General features: G+C 50.6%; 1 protein-coding gene across 2 annotated transcripts in view; it reads right to left on the bottom strand.

Moving 5' to 3' along the window:
- Dennd3 (DENN domain containing 3) overlaps positions 1-13,038 on the bottom strand; it is a 54,471-nt gene extending 41,433 nt beyond the window's left edge. The window contains exons 1-4 of one of the 2 annotated variants that reach the window (XR_008220534.1): positions 12,724-13,038; positions 3,797-4,073; positions 2,847-2,962; positions 2,130-2,263 (exon numbers count right to left, since the gene is read on the bottom strand). Coding sequence is in view for 1 of the 2 variants with exons in the window: in XM_052747990.1 (XP_052603950.1) it covers positions 2,130-2,263; positions 2,847-2,962; positions 3,797-4,073; positions 12,724-12,825 (629 nt within the window). In the remaining variant the exon portion in view is untranslated. The remainder of the gene's footprint in view (positions 1-2,129; positions 2,264-2,846; positions 2,963-3,796; positions 4,074-12,723) is intronic. The other variant, XM_052747990.1, reaches the window with a different exon arrangement.
- Between the last annotated feature and the right edge of the window lie 3,004 nt (positions 13,039-16,042).

The following is a 16,042-nucleotide window of genomic DNA, read 5'->3' as shown; positions in this document are numbered from 1 at the left end:
TTGAACTTATTGTAAAAATATAATAACGCCGGGCGGTGGTGGCGCACGCCTTTAATCCCAGGGAGGCAGAGCCAGGCGGATCTCTGTGAGTTCGAGGCCAGCCTGGACTACCAAGTGAGTTCCAGGAAAGGCGCAAAGCTACACAGAGAAACCCTGTCTCGAAAAAACAAAAAACAAACAAAAAAACAAAAACAAAAACAAAAACATAATAACATCAAGGTAAAATTTTAAAGTTAAACTGCCTATCATCTACTGTCCCCAACACAAATGTATCTGTTCTGATGTGTATTCAAAGCCTGTTGAGACATGTCACTCTGGTTGGTTAGTTGAGGCAGGGTCACCTGTAGCCCATGCTGGCCTCACACTTGCCAGTTAGTTAAGGATGACTTGAACTCCTGACCCTTCTTCCTCCAGGAGGGCTGGGACGGCAGGGGTGGGCCACCACACCCCTCGCACGGCACATCCTGCATTTCTGCCGTCTGCTTCTCTCCAGCTGTTCTCCACTTCTGACAGCGCAGCAGTGGCCACAGAAGGAGAGAGCTCAGAAAGCATGACAGTGGACCTTCTGATGTCACATGTCTACACTGGCACCCAGCAGGAGGGACTGCCTCCACATGATCAGTCAGCCGCTGAATTGGCACCAGGAACTGGCCTAGGAAGAATGAGAAAGTGCGCCTTCCCACTGTCTTCCAAAGCAGCGCCTGTCCTCAGCCGTGAGCTTCTGTTAGCAATGGGTAAAAACCACCACGTGCTCTGTAGAACAGGGCCTAGGACGTAGCAGAGCGGTCTATTTCTGAGAATAAAGAGCATCAGTGAGGAGGTGAAGAGGGACCAGTCTTAAGGCCCCTCATCAGTCCCTGGGCTGGCAGACCTTTCCTTGTTAAACATGCATTTCCTCATCTCAGTCCCTCACTAAGACCAACCAAGTCCTCTGTCTGTAAAGACACTGTCTGTCTATGGCAGACGCCAGACTGAACTACGCCCGAGAGGCAGCTCTGTTTGAAAAGTGAACCACGATAACGCTGGAATTCAAATATGAATGCTGGGAATTCACACCGAGATTCCTGCTCAGCCAGCATGCATTTGTCTCACTCTGTGACCTAAGTGTAGAGTCCAAAACAAGTGTCCCTTAAAAGACACCAAGTGCCATTATTTAGCCACTCAGTGACTCTGAGAATTGCTCTTCTGTCTTGGGAAGGGGATCATGCTGCCTGCCACCACCTGTCTTCAGTCAAATAGTAGCGTCAATCCCAGGACCATGACCTTTTTAAATGTGGCCCAGGCTAGTCCCAGACTCCCTAAGTAGCTAAGGATTACATTTGATTTTCCTGCCTCTGCCTCTGCAGTGGTGGGGCTGCGGGCATGCCCTACCAGGCTGGGTTTATGTAGATGCAACCAGGTCTTTGTGCATGCTAGGCAAACAACCTACCAACTGAGCTACATCCCTAACCCTTGAACCATGGTTTCTGAAGCTCCAAAGCATAGGGCTCTAAACCTGGCTCATGCCTAGGGCAGGACCCCATCCCACCTCACAATGGCAGCCTTTGCTTACAGGCATTCACTGAATCCCACCAAATGCCTTCCTGGTCTTTCAGAAAAGCCTTATGTCCTCAGAACTCCCACTCAATGGCAGCAGAAAGGGTTATTGATGCTGCCAGGATTCGACATATTTGTGAATATCACTAAATCATCCAGCAAATGGCAGCCTGCTGATTCTCTTAGGTCATGAGGTCTAAAGTTCTCTTCATATAGAGTTCTCTTTTTATTTTTATTTTATTTATTTATTGTTTTATTGTTGTTGTTGTTGTTGTTGAGACAGGGTCCTACTCTGTAGCCCAAGCTGGCCTGGAATTTACTATGTAGAGCAGATTGGCCTCAAACTCAAGGCAATCCTCCTGCCTCAGCCTTCCAAGTGCTGTGATTAAAGAAAGGCATGCACTGCCATACCCAACTATGCTCTTTTAAAAAACAATAATAGTAAAACTGAAGCCCTTAGTGCAGCCTTCCTCCTTCCATCCTGATTACACATGTGTTGATGGAAACCCCAGGCTTCCCACAGTGCTCCTGGGCCCAGCTGACCATGCTCCACCAGAGCTAGCTCTTAATAACAACACTGACCCCCAACTCACCAGGAGAGGCAGTCCTTGAGGGAGTTGTAGTACGGAAACCGGGATACCACGCACACCGCAGAGGGCACAAAGTGTCTCGCCGAGCTCACGCTGGGCTCCCAGTGGGTCTTGCCATTGTAGAAACAATATTCATCCTGGACAAAGGGCAGCAAGGACATGTCACCTCCTGTGCTGACAGTATGCAGGCCTAGACAGCCAACAGTCGGCATCTCATACAGAAATGACATGGAAGGAAGGGTCTCCACCAGCTCCGGCCTTCCAGTTCACATAGACAGGCCCTGCAAAGGTCACGCTACGCAGCACTGGATTATCAAGAGCAAGGACCAAGTAGCCACCCCAGAGAACCCCAGCCTTGGGATGAGCAGAGACATACCACTAAAACACAAAGGCACACACAACACAGCTCTCAGTGACTTGAGTCCATCACAAAAGGCCCAGCACCAGGCACTTCCACATCCTGGACTGTGCAGAAGACAGATCCAGAGACAGAAAGCAGCTGAGTGGTTGCTGGGCTGGGGGAGGGAGGCGGCAGTGAGAACTGAGTGAGCATGAGCTGGGAGATGAAAAGTTCTGGAGGTTGCATGCACTGGGAACACTATGTTGCAGAGTCACGCAATGGCTGAAAAAGTAACAGGTGTATTATTACACCACAATAAACAACAACAACAACAACAAAGGCCCACCCCAAACCCAGAGGACAGCAACAGATCCACCTACATGCAGGGGTCGGTAGTACTGGGCGACCACACCATAGGTTCTGTTCCCACAGACATCCGTGAGGACCAGGAAGTGGATGTAATCCTCCTTTGGTTCTGAAGCCACACACACGCCCCCTGCAGGCAGATCAGAAAGAAAGGGGAAGCAAGATTGGGTGGCTGCTGTATGCAGCAGCAGAAGGCCTAGGGAACCCATGAGCTAATGTGGAGAGCACACTTCACCTAGTAACCACCACGGGCTTTGATGCTCAAGCAATAGCCTGCTCTCAGGCCTGTTCTATCCAGCCCTCTGCTTCCAAACTTCCCCAACCTGTAGCTTTTCACAGTCCCTCCACGACACATGCGTAGCACAGCAGCATGGACACCATATTTCTGGGCAGAGCAGATTAACCTGTGTCTGCTTCTTGGTTATGACTCCCGCAGCCAGGAAAGGGCAGCAGGCTTGAGTGGGAACCAGAAACAGAACCCGATCCAGCCCTTGGGCTGAGTATGCCACACCAGCCATTTAATGTTTCTTAAGGCCAGCGGGGACATGAAGTCCAGACACAGAAGCACTCTCATCGGCTGGCACTGGTGAGCTCAGAGATGAATGGCAACCTGTTCCTCGCGTTTTTTTTAATAAACAGGAAGTAGGGGACAGAGAGGGAGGGGCAGGCACCCTCAGGGCTTCTCAAGCTTTAACTTCCCCAGACCAAAAAGACTGACTTCCAGGTGCCACGAGTACGTCTGTGATCCCAGAATTTGGGAGGCTGAGGCAGGAGGATTGAGAGTTTCAGCCAGTCTGGAATACAGAGCAAGATCTTGTCTCAAAAAAACAATGACTTTAAAAAAAAACAAACAACCCGAATCCCATTCTCCAACCCACTGTTGTCCCCAGTGTGGAGATCTCTGGAGCAGCACACTCAGGGAGGATACAGTCCGAGGACACCACAGGTTGCTATGGCAACATACCTGGGAAGCACAGCTGGGGCAGGGCAAGGAGGTCTACATCCCCTGGGATGGTGACATCCTCAGAATCGGGCCCCTTTGAGTCTCCAGGGTGGCTCTTCCAGGACTCTATCCTGGGTTTTTCTCTCTTCTTCCGGAAGGACCGCCTCCTGGCTTTGCCGAGGGTACAGCTGGCCCCGGCCACCTGGCCATCGTCTTTTGTGGTGAAAGGAGGTACGAAAACAGACAGAACTTCAGGGGCAAGGGAAGAGATGCTCTTCACTCCTCGTTTCTGGGCAATCTAAGAAAAGGAAGACAAGAGTCACCATGTGTGGTTGGGGAGACAGCAGAGAGGGGAGTTTGGATCCCCAGCGCTCACCCATAATCCCAGAGCTCAAGAGGCAGAGACAAGGGATTCCTAGGGCAAACTAGCTAGCCAGATTAGGTGAATTGGCGAGCTACAGGTTCAGTAAGAAACCCTGCCTCTAGTGGGTAGCTGTTCTGTCTAGGACCTTGAAGCATCACCCCTAGAGGCATCAGGTAACTGCTCCATCTACCTATGACCTTGAAGTACATGCCCCTGGGGCGTGGCCTTGTGGACCCTTAAGACCTGGGATACATGTAGGCATAGCTCTCTGGATGCTGAGACCAGGCGGAAAAACAGCATGGATCATAGCTCAGCTTTCCAGGACCCGGTGATAAATCTCCCATGCTGTACTGTTTTTATCCCCTAAAAAAATTCCTTGCCTTTTAAACAGACTCCATGTGTTTCCCCCACAATATGCCTCAGTAACTAAAGTGGAAAAAAGTGATCAAGGAAGATATCCAGTATCAACCTGTGACCTCCACACACACACACACACACACACACACACACACACACACACACACACATTAGCATAGCTAAATGCGAAAAGAAAAAGTCACTCCTTGTGTCTACCCGCATTCATGACACGTGTTCTAGGTGGGCATCCTGTTTGCATCTCTGATTCTCCTCCATGCACACAGGCTCCAGCAGAGGAACCCTATCCTTTCAGGTTCGGGTCAGCAAATGACTCTTTCCAGAACTTCCCAGGCCCTACACGTGCCCCACAGGCTGGGAATTCAGAAGCAACTTGTCCTGTTGGTACGAAGCACCATAGTTCAGAGCCAGGTTCTGTGATACGCAGGCACAAGTTTAAACGCCGAGCTGCTGGAAGCGAGCCCCTCCATCTGCCTTCTCCTCTCCTAACTGAGTGGAAGCACTCAGGCAAGCAGATAGGTCAAGTGCTCAGTCAGGGGGCTTCCCCCCAGTACTCATGTGTGCCCTACACAGAGTAGCGAGAGGGCAGACACCGAGAAGTTCTCAACTCTGTCATACGGCACAAACACCTGCATCCGTGTTATACTTTTCAGGTCCCCTGGGACACTGCTCACATTATATCCAGTCCCTGACAATACAGGCAGATAAGCACTTGCTTAATATGCAAAAGGCCTGGAGTTCCATCTAGTACTGTAATGCAATGTAAAGCTGGTAGAGGATGTCAGGCAGGGGTGGGGAATGGGCAATCACTGGTGCCTTAGGGAGGGTACTGTCCCAAAAGCAATGAGATCGTGACCAGCAAAAAAAAAAAAAAAGGAACAACCACCAGTCAATATTTAGTAAAAGTCAGAGGATCACCGGGGCATGGTGATCTGTGACCCCCACAACCTGAGAGGCGAAGCAAGGAGGACCTGAGTTCAAGGTCATTCTCAGCAACATAGTGAGTTTAGGTCAGCTGAGCTAAAGGTCTCATAAAAAAGTGGGATGGGTGGGCAAGATGGCTCAGCAGGTAAAGGCATTTGTTACCAAGCCTGAGGACCTGAGAGACTGCCATCACCCGAACCCCACATGGTGGAAGGAGAGAGCCAGTTGCCACAGGTTGTCTTCTGACTTCCACACACATGGTATGGCACTAAATGTCCCCACACATGGCACACGCACGCGCGCACACACACACACACACACACACACACACACACACACACACACACACACAAATTTTAAAGTGTGTGTGTGTGGGGGGTGTCAGAGGAAGGAATGAGAGCTCCCTCCATCCAAAGTTGTTCCGTGAGCAACATGTTCTGTCAGCAAAGAGACTGAACTCGCTGCCGTCACGTGCTGTCACGGATCTCTTCACCGTGACAGTAATCCGATGGGATTAAGGACCAAAAATACAACATCTATGTCTCCAGTCACAGAGGCAGAAAGCCTACTGCCTGAGCCCACAGGTCTGACGTTAGCTGAAAACACCATGCTCCACCTCTGCCTCCTTTAGAGCCACGGGGACAGAGGGAAGCGTCCCTACACCAAGAATCATCTCCTTGTCAATCACAGTCGCCGGAGCAACCGAGTTTGCCCCAGGTAACACGGGAGACTGTGGACTCCCTTGCTTCCATCCTTCCTCTGCTCAGTGCTCCTGCCTGGCCCATTCCAGGGCTCTCTTCCCAGATTGGAGTCCTTAGGCTAACTCCCGACTCCCGAAGCTCCCTCTGTGTGACGATATATCTACAGCAAAGGCAGACAGCTCCCAGGCTCTTGGTCCAGCTCAGACACTCCAGCTGCCTCCCTGAGCACCCACTGAGGATCAGGGTCCCTTTCAAATTCAAAGTTACCTGCTGGTTTCCAAAAAAACCCTATCTTCCATCTACAATTTTTCTTTTCTCTCAGCTGTTAAAGAACGGCTTCTGTTGGGGTGAAGAAACAACCCAGTACAGACACACAGAGAAGAGCAGAGAGAGGGACCTGGGAAAGCCGAAGCCCCACCTCCGATTTCTTTAGTGAGGATGCAAGAGTCTGGGCTTGGGGACGTAAGACTCCAACCTGTAGACAACGCATCATCCTCTCGCCACGAGCAAACTCCACCTTGTCACAGGCCTGAGCAAGGCTCGCAGCCGCCCATGGCGTCACATCTGCAAACCAGCACCAGACAGCCTGTGTCTCAAAGTGGGTGCATGTGACCCACGAGCAAACCTTTCACGGTTCTGCCTGAAGGGTGAAGACACCTCGCCCGCCTGGTACAAGACTGCCACCAGTGTCGGCATCCAGACTCTTCGGAAGGGAGCTAGCCACTCGATCTAACAAACACACTAGGTCACTGGAGGGAGGCAGGGTCCCTACACACACCTCTGTCCCTGCACCACACTCAAGTGTCTGAATGTCACCACCATTATCCCTTCCCATGTGCATATCTCATGTGTACATGTGTCACACAGTATTATGTGAGCAAAATGACAGCCTGTGCCCCAGGCTAAGGAACCCCAAGGTCATGCACAGCTTACCCTCTCAGGCGTCTTGAAGCGGACAGCACCTCTGTGACTGACTGTTGCTCTCCGATGGCCTGACACTCTAACATCCTGCCCATTCCACCTCCTCACCAGAAAGACCTTCAGCCCTCACACCCACCATTCACCAGACAGGAGCTGGAGGGTGGGCTGTGGCAGACCTGTACCACCAGAGTACCTACAGGCTCTCCTCCTAGACCTCCCCCTCCAGATCACCACCTCCCACAGGATCTCCTTGCAGACCTCAACTTCTCAGTGTTCTGGGTTTCTCGGTCCCACCAGGGCTACTCCTCCATCATCGAGGTTGTGAGGGTAGGAAAGTCAGAGAATGTGATACAGTTCTGTCTCCTCCGAACAGCACAAGTAGCTCTCTGGTGGTGATGCTGTTCCTGGGTTTGTGTTTCCAGCACTTGATAAACTCTGAGCCCCTCCCCCACCCCACCTCACCCCCAGTCAATCTGGATCAAAGCCAACGCCTGGTGTCAGTCACTTAAAATGGTGTACTCAAGGGTCTGGAGAGACGGCTCAGCAGTCAAGCACACTGGCTGCTCTTCCAGAAGTCACATGTTCAATTCCCAGCACCCACATGGCAGCTCAGAACCATCTGTAACTCCAGTCCCAGGGGACCTGACACCCTCTTCAGTCTTCCTTGAGCACTGTAATGTACACACACACACACAAACACACACGCACGCACGCACGCACGCACGCAGGCAAGACACCCGTAAACATGAATAGATCTGAAAACACATTTAATAATGTGCTCGGCCAGGAGTGGTTGCTGTCTTAGTCAGGGGTGCTATTGCTGTGATGAAACACCATGTCCAAGGGAAGGAAAGGGTTTATTTGGATTAGGCTTCCACATCACAGCTCATCATCAAAGGAAGTCAGGACAGGAAATCAAACAGGGCAGGAACTTGGAGGCAAGAGCTGATGCAGGTCCATGGAGGGTGCTGCTTACTGGCTTGTTCAACCTGCTTTCTTATAGAGCCCAGGGCCACCAGCCCAGGGATGGCACCACCTACAATGGGCTGGGTTCTCCCCCGTCAATCACTAAATAAGAAAATACCCTATAGACTTGCTTACACCCAGATCATATGGAGGCATTTTTCACTTGAGGTTCCCATTTCTCCAACAACTTTAGATTGTGCCAAGTTGACATTAAACTAGCCAACACAGTGGCTCACCCCTTTAATCCCAGGATCCAAGGGGCAGAGGAAGGAGGATCTCTGTAAGTTTGAGGCCAGCCTGGTCTGCGTGGCAAGTTCCAGGACAGCCAGAGTTACATGGTGAGACCCTGTCTCAGAACAAAAGAAAACAAACAAAAACAAAACAAAACAAAAACAAACAAACAAAAAAACAACCTAACATCTTGGGGGCTGGAGAGATGGCTCAGTGGCTAAGAGCACTGACTGTTCTTCCAGAGGACCTGGATTCAATTCCCAGCAGCCACATGGCAGCTAACAATGGTTTATAGCTCTGAGATCTGACACCCTCGCACAGATATACATTCAGGCAAAACACCAATGCAAATAAGATAAAAATAAATTATTTTTTAAAAAAAATCCTACTGTCTCAGCAGTCATTATTCATGGAAAACACTTTTGTCTTTCTGATGTGATTAAAAAGACAAGACGTTTCCCCATTAACAAGACATTTTACCATTCAAAACTGAAGCACTAGATGAGGAAAGCCTTTTCTGTACCTCCAGGCCTTTCTGCATCGCCTAGGGTACTTCCTCACATTCTTGACACATACATAAGCTTGGGACATGTTTTCATAATGCAGTTACCCAATCCAAACTGTTGCCTCGATGTTTAACTTTGTGGTGGGGCTAGTCAGCTTTCTTTGAGGTTATATAGCATTAGCCAAGTGAGCATCCAATGATGCATCCACCAGCCCCTCTGAAGACATCCGGATCACTGTAAATATCACATCGTGCTGGGAGACGGCAAATGACAGAGTCACTGAGACAGCTGCACACATCTGGGTCCTCGGTTAGAATAAATTCCACAGCTGGGCGATAGTGGCGCATGCCCTTAATCTCAGCACTCGGGAGGCAGAGGCAGGTGAATCTCTGAGTTCGAGGCCGGCCTGGTCTACAGAGCGAGTTCCAGGACAGCCAGGACTACACAGAGAAATCCTGTCTCAAAAACAAACAAACAAAGCCGGGCGGTGGTGGCGCACGCCTTTAATCCCAGCACTCGGGAGGCAGAGCCAGGCGGATCCTTGTGAGTTCGAGGCCAGCCTGGACTACCAAGTGAGTTCCAGGAAAGGGGCAAAGCTACACAGAGAAACCCTGTCTTGAAAAACCAAAAAAACAAACAAACAAACAAACAAACAAAAAACAAACAAAAAAACCCAAGACTATATTCCTGCAAATGGAAGGTCCAACCATTAATCGTATACTGTATGTCTGCTATTTGGTAACGCGTTGTACCTGCTCTCACTGCAAGGCTAAGAAGACAGTACCACAGACTACGCCAACTGAGCCTAAGCTCTGCCAGCCCAAAGTGAGCCAGACAGATGGTTATTTCCTGCATTCCCATTTATTAAACCTCTAACCAACGGTCATTTTTAAATGCTAATTAAAAGGCAAAACCCAGACCCACCTTACTCATGGGGTGACAGATTTATTCCTAAGTCCTGTCACACAGCAGTGTTGCTTCTTCTCCCTGGAGGATTGGCTATCACTAGAGAAATCAAAGACACTCACAGATGTTTTTTAATGTTCTAGAACTGGGCTATCCAACACAGTCACAGCAGGAGTCCACTGGAATCAAATGGAGTTAAAACTGGGCTGGACAGGTGGCTCCACAGTTAAGAGCACTGGCTGCTCTTGCCGAGGACCTAGGTTCAAATCCCAGCACCCACAGGGCAGCTCACAACCAACTGTAACTCCAGTTCCAGGGCACCTGATGTTCTCTCTGTCCTCTGCAGGCCCTGCACACACATACATGTATGTATGATGCACATACATACATACATACATACGAGCAAAACACTCATACACATGAAATAAAGGGAAAATTTTAAGTTGTTTTTTTAACAATTCAAATAAATAAGTTAAATGTAAAATTCAGTGCACTGGCCATACTTCCAGGGTTGGGTGGCCACATGTGGCCAATGACTGTAGTATTGGACAGTGCAGATGAAGGACATTGTCATCATCCGGGAATTTTCCTCGGTACTGCTGCTCACAGAACAGGAAGCCACTCCACTGGAATGGTGCGGATGGTAGTGTGAGCACATCATGCACCCTTGGGTGAGTTGACAATGGATCCTCTCACATCCCAGCAACCAATAAAGGGCTCCATCCTGAGCCAGGGGGGTGGGGGAAATCAAAACTAACCGCAGTGATTCACAGGGGGACTGGTCAGCTCTGAAATATTTGGCAGGATTTCCAACAAAATGACTAGTCCTCACCCCCATCTAGGAAATATAACAGGGCACCCTCAAAGAAATAAGCAGGGCACTATGTCTCTTGACCTTAAACTGGGTATTTCTCATAACCCTTGTCTTCTGTATGCATGTGTCACCAAATATGAATACCCAGACTACAGATGAATAGTAACTTATTTTTCTGAGACAGGGTCTCTCATAGCCCAGGCTAGCTTCTGAACCTACTATGTAGCCAAGGCTAGCCTGAGCTCCTTCCTGATCCTCCTTCTTCTACTTTCCAAGTGCTAGGCCTGGGCCAGCAGGCCCTAAAGGTTTTTGTTTGTTTGTTTGTTTTGTTTTGTTTTTGAAGACAGGATCTCACTCTATAACTTAGGCTGGACTACTTAGAACTCAACAGCAATCCTCCTGTCTCAGTCTCCCTCCCAAGCGTTGGGATTACAAGAGCAAGCCACCAGACCCAGCAAAGTGCCAATTTTTTTGTTTTGTTTTTGTTGTTTTGTTTTGTTGTTTTTCAAGACAGGGTTTCTCTGTGTAGTCCTGGCTGTCCTGGAACTCACACTGTGGACCAGGCTGGCCTCGAACTCTCAGAGATCTGCCTGCCCCTGCCTCCTGAGTGCTGGGATTAAAGGCATGTGCCCCCACCACCCAGCTGTTAAATGCCAGTCTTAAAAAGCAAAATTAAAAATTATTTTAAAGCCTTGGACATTCAAAAAAGAATTGCTGCAAAAATTAAACTAATAAAATCTGTCTGGCTAACTGTAACGCTGATGTTGATATAAAGTGAAACTACCCCAAAGTTTAGCCCACCTCTCAACTCTCTTTTTCCCCCCTCCCCAATCCTGGACTGTTTTTTGTTTTGTGTTGTTGTCTTCCTCTCTTTGAAATCCCTAGCAGAAGCAAGAGTACAGAATGAGGAAAACTAAAATGAAACTTCCCCCTCTCACTTAACCTGGAGGATGCCACCACCTGCCTAATTCAGGAAAGTACCCTTGTGAATACCCGAGCTGACTCAGCCAGTTCTCAAAGGCATGTCTCACATAGGCAAGAAGTACACTGCAAGACCCAGGAAGCAAAGACAAGGATGCCCAGAAGACCTCAAGTGAAACCAGGTAATTTCCGTACTAAGAAAAAGAAGGCAGTTCCGTTTGGTAAATTAAGAGACGGAAAGACGATGGCACCGTACAGAGGACAAGCTGGCATTAGAAGGGACGGGGGGAGTGAGAACTCTAAATCATTTATGTGGATTAACGCCACTTGCTGGGCACATTGGCCTGTGGACGAAACTATCTAGGCTTTAACACTCATTTGGTTACTTTTACTAACGTTTAACTTTTCTTGGTGACATCCATTTTGCCGCCACTATTCATTGTCCCCGGATAGACAATTGTCAATCAATAGGCATGCCTTTATGCTTTTCCATGTGGTCATGTGTAAACACTCAGAGGATTTATCCTGACACTTAACGGGACACTAGGGAAATCTCTGGAGAAAATGACAGTTCACAATCATGCTGGGTCAAAAGAAAAAGAGAGGCACCCATGGATTGGGAGAAAACAACCTGGCTTTCAGAATTAAGAAAATGCAGCATAAAAATAAGGAGCATGAGGTGTTCAGAAGGCCCTGTCTTTCCAGAGACAGTGAGATAAACCTACCTTTGGCTGCTGGATGCAGCCGGAGGGAAGGGAGGAGGGGCTGCCCAGCAAGTGAAGAAAACAGCTTTGCAGCTAGCCAAACTAAAAGCGGACTATTCAAAGCTGGTGGTTGATTCTAACGCCTGAAACCTCACTATTCAGTGTGGAGTACAGAATCCACTGCTTCGGAGGCATTGAAGCTCTGTGCGGTGAAGGGAATCGTTTAGTCGAAACTCGGAGAGGTTCTTGTCTAGTTGACCGTGAACTCCTCGGGTCCCCTCTGGGTCAGCACCTCGCCCCAGATGGTGGCATCCTGAGGGCGAAGGAACGCTTCAACGCTTCAGTGCACAGAAGCATGTCTGCACCACCACAAACACTAGGTACAAATCCGGCTGGTCCCCGCCTCGAGAGGTGGGTGGGCGCGGAGGGAGGGGAAGATAGCTAGTTGCCTCTCTTCCCCACCCTGAACTAGCGCTCGGCCCCTACAGCTGGGACTCGACCCCAAGGCTTCGGCGCCACAAGAGTGTGCAGCCACCACCGAAGCCAGCCCCGCGCGCACCCGGCGGGCGCCGCTCCGACCTCCACCCCGCCTCAGTTTCCCCTCCCGCCCCTTACCTGCTCCAAGCCGCGGAGGCTGTCCTGAGAGGCGCCCAGCAACGCGCACAGCTCCAGCAGCCCCGAGGGCAGCGACAGGTGTCGCGCCGTGGGCTCCGCCATAACCTCCCCGCCACCAGCCCGTCGCACTGCGCTCCGAGCCTTTGGCTGCCCGGCCCCGACCCGGACTCTGACGGCGTCCGCGCCGGCAACCCAGACCCCAACAGAGCGCCTCTGCAGTCGGGTCGAGCCAGAGCCCGCCCGAGCCTCCGCGCCTCCCTTAGGCTGGTTGCCAGCGAGCAGCGTCCGCGGAGCGGGGCGGGACCTAGAGCGAACGGGGCCGGTCCATGGGGAGAAGGGGCGTGGTCTGTGGGATCTGCGTGGGCGGGGCCTAGAGGGGCGGGGCCTGTATAGCAGGAGTGAGCCTTGCCTGTGATTTGGCAGGGGCGGGACTTCGCTGGGGGCGTGTCTGGCCGGACCTGGGTGGGTGGGGCCTCTTCAAGGGCCGGTCCGTCTCTGCCTGGGCTTCTGGCGCAGTCATTTCCTAAGCAGACCCGCAGGTCCGGCGCGTGCGCAGCCCCTGTGCCGGCTCGGTCCCTCCTCCTGTCCCCCGGAACACAGGAAGGAATGGGCGGTGTCCTCAGGTGCCCGTCCACGTCATCCAGCCCCCGAGGCTTTTCTCCAGCGATCCAGGCCCACCCTGCAACGAGGAAGGGTCAAAGGGCTGATCTCCCGCCACCTCCAGGAAGCTCTCCTGTGCCAGGACGCGGAGTGGCCCCGTGGACAGCTGGAAGAACCGTCGGGAAGGGAGTATAAAGATCCACTCCTGGTCAATAACTGCACGGTTAACCGCAGGCCGCCGCAGTAGCCTGGGTTAAATTCGGCAGGAAACGGGGCGAGGTGGACGCTGCTGGAGGCAGCAGAGTCAGAGGCCTGTTGGGCCCCCTTCTAGCTCTAGGCTAATTCTGACCCCTGTTGACCCTGAACCTCTTCCAGCCTCATACTGGATTCAGAGCAAAGCACAGCCTTTCTGCCTGGGCAGGTTGGTGCTGGTCATTGGCTTTGGAGGGGACTTTGGTCCCGGCCGGCCCTTCCTCCCAGTTGACCTTCCTCTATGGGCCCTGTCATGGGAATGTTTAAACTCAAGGGGAAAAGAGACCAAGGGAATTTTCCAGGACTTTTATAAAAAACGAAAAAAAAAAAAAACAAAAACAAAAAAAACACTGAAATGCTACTAGTAATCTCAAGTATCTATTGTCAGCCTGAGTGAAGGAACAGTAACTGAGCAAGTCTTGGGAGCAAAACCTGGGTCAGTTGGCTGGCGGTAGGGGTGCAGAACAAGGAATTCTAGGTCCCAAGCAGAGCAGGACCTGGTGACCACAGCGTGACATCGAAGTAGCCTAACCAGCCTATAGGCTGCCTGACTTCTGGGGCCCTCATCCTTGTCCAGGAACCCAAACAAGTTGTTAATGTCACTGACGTCAAAAGAACAGGTTTTACTCCTCCTTACTTGACTGTTCACATCAGGCCCTCATCTCAGATGACCTCCATTAGGCACAAGCCCTGAGAGGAGCAGACTTCACAGGGATCCATCAAGGGTCCTGGGCCACTCTGGAAGCAATCAAAATCTTGAGTTTGTTTGCAGGGCCCTGGCTGGAGTCTGTGTGTGTGTGTGTGTGTGTGTGTGTGTGTGTGTGTGTGTGTGTGGTAGGTAGACCCAGCATCTCTGAGCCTCTGCTTCCTGTTTGTGAGTACTTGGCCAGGGGGTAGGCCAGGATTCAGTTGGCAGGGACTCTGTAAGGCTCAGGGCAGAGCAAATCTGATCTCTGTCCTGTTTCCTCCAAGGCTTGGAAGGGTTTGAGGAGGGGAATGCCAGACTTGGGTGGAAAGGCCAGGGCTAGGCTCCACGGTTTCTCTTCTGTGGGCTTCCCTCATCCTATACCAGTCAAGCCACATAAATCTCCCAGGGCTCCTGGCTCTGTACTTTTTTATTAAATCCCCATGGCTATTCGGGACCAGTGGTTTGCTTTTGTAATCTCAACAATCTGGAGGTGAGACAGAGTATCATAAATGAATTTCAGGCCAACTTAGGCTACACAGCAAGATCCTGCCTAAATAAAAAATAAATAAATAAAAATCCCCATGGCCCATGCTGCAGGTACTTTCCAAGTACCCACAGGAAACCTGCCATGGGGCTATAGTTGTGGCTCTGTGGTAAAACAAAGTTTGTGGCTTGGTGGTAAAGCCCTTGCTTAGCACGTACCAGCACTACAAAACAAGAGTCCCCTTGCGTTCTCAGGCACTTCAGGACGCACAGGTTATGGTGTCACGTTGTGCGCAAACAGTCCTCAAAAATGGCCTAGAAGTAGCATTAAGAATCTCCAAGTAGCCAGGAGGTGGTGGCGCACGCCTTTAATCCCAGCACTCGGGAGGCAGAGGCAGGCGGATCTCTGTGAGTTCGAGGCCAGCCTGGTCTACAGCATGAGATCCAGGAAAGGCGCAAAGCTACACAGAGAAACCCTGTCTCGAAAAACCAAAAAAAAAAAAAAAAAAAAAAAAGAATCTCCAAGTAGCCAGGAGGTGGTGGCACACGCCTTTGATCCCAGCATTCGGGAGGCAGAGCCAGGCGGATCTCTGTGAGTTCCAGGCCAACCTGGTTTACAGAGTAAGCTCCAGGACAGGCACCAAAACTACACAGAGAAACCCTGTCTCGAAAAACACAAAACAAAAAACAAAAACAAAAATGAATCTCCAAGCACAGCCAGGCATGATGGCACATGCCTTTTTTTTCTTATTAAGAAATTTTCTATTCATTTTACATACCAACCACAGATCCCCCTGCACACACCTTTAGCCCAGCACTCGGGAGGCAGAGGCAGGCAGATCTCTGAGTCTGAGGTCTTTTCTGTTCTAAGTAGTGAGTTTCAGGTCAGCGAAAGGGACATAGGAAGGGCTTATCTCAAAAAGAGAAAGAAACTAGCCAGCTATCTGAATGGAAAGTTTTTATGTGTCAAAAACTACTACCAATACAGTGCAAAGGCTCCTCCTAGACTGAGAGAAAATGTCTGCGGCCATTCTGAGGCAGGATAGAAACCCAGGAGGAGCTCCTGGCATGAGAAAGGGAAGGAGCCCCTCACCCTGGAACCCAGGCCAGCGGGGAAGCAGGAACCCAGTACAATTAGCCACTTAGAGCCGCTCGCCTTTCCCCGGCTGCGACTCTGAAACTTTCTAGGAATCTCACCAGAAACTGAATTTACAGGAAAAGCTCTGCCAGCCAAGACACTGTGCAACCCCAGTGGTTCCTGGTTTCACTTATCAGACTGTAATTCCATCCCAGGCG

Source organism: Peromyscus californicus, unplaced genomic scaffold (genome assembly GCF_007827085.1).
Source record: "Peromyscus californicus insignis strain IS unplaced genomic scaffold, ASM782708v3 Scaffold_20__1_contigs__length_68692818, whole genome shotgun sequence".
Classification (NCBI taxonomy): domain Eukaryota; kingdom Metazoa; phylum Chordata; class Mammalia; order Rodentia; family Cricetidae; genus Peromyscus; species Peromyscus californicus.
This window is presented reverse-complemented; position numbering and strand designations above follow the sequence as displayed.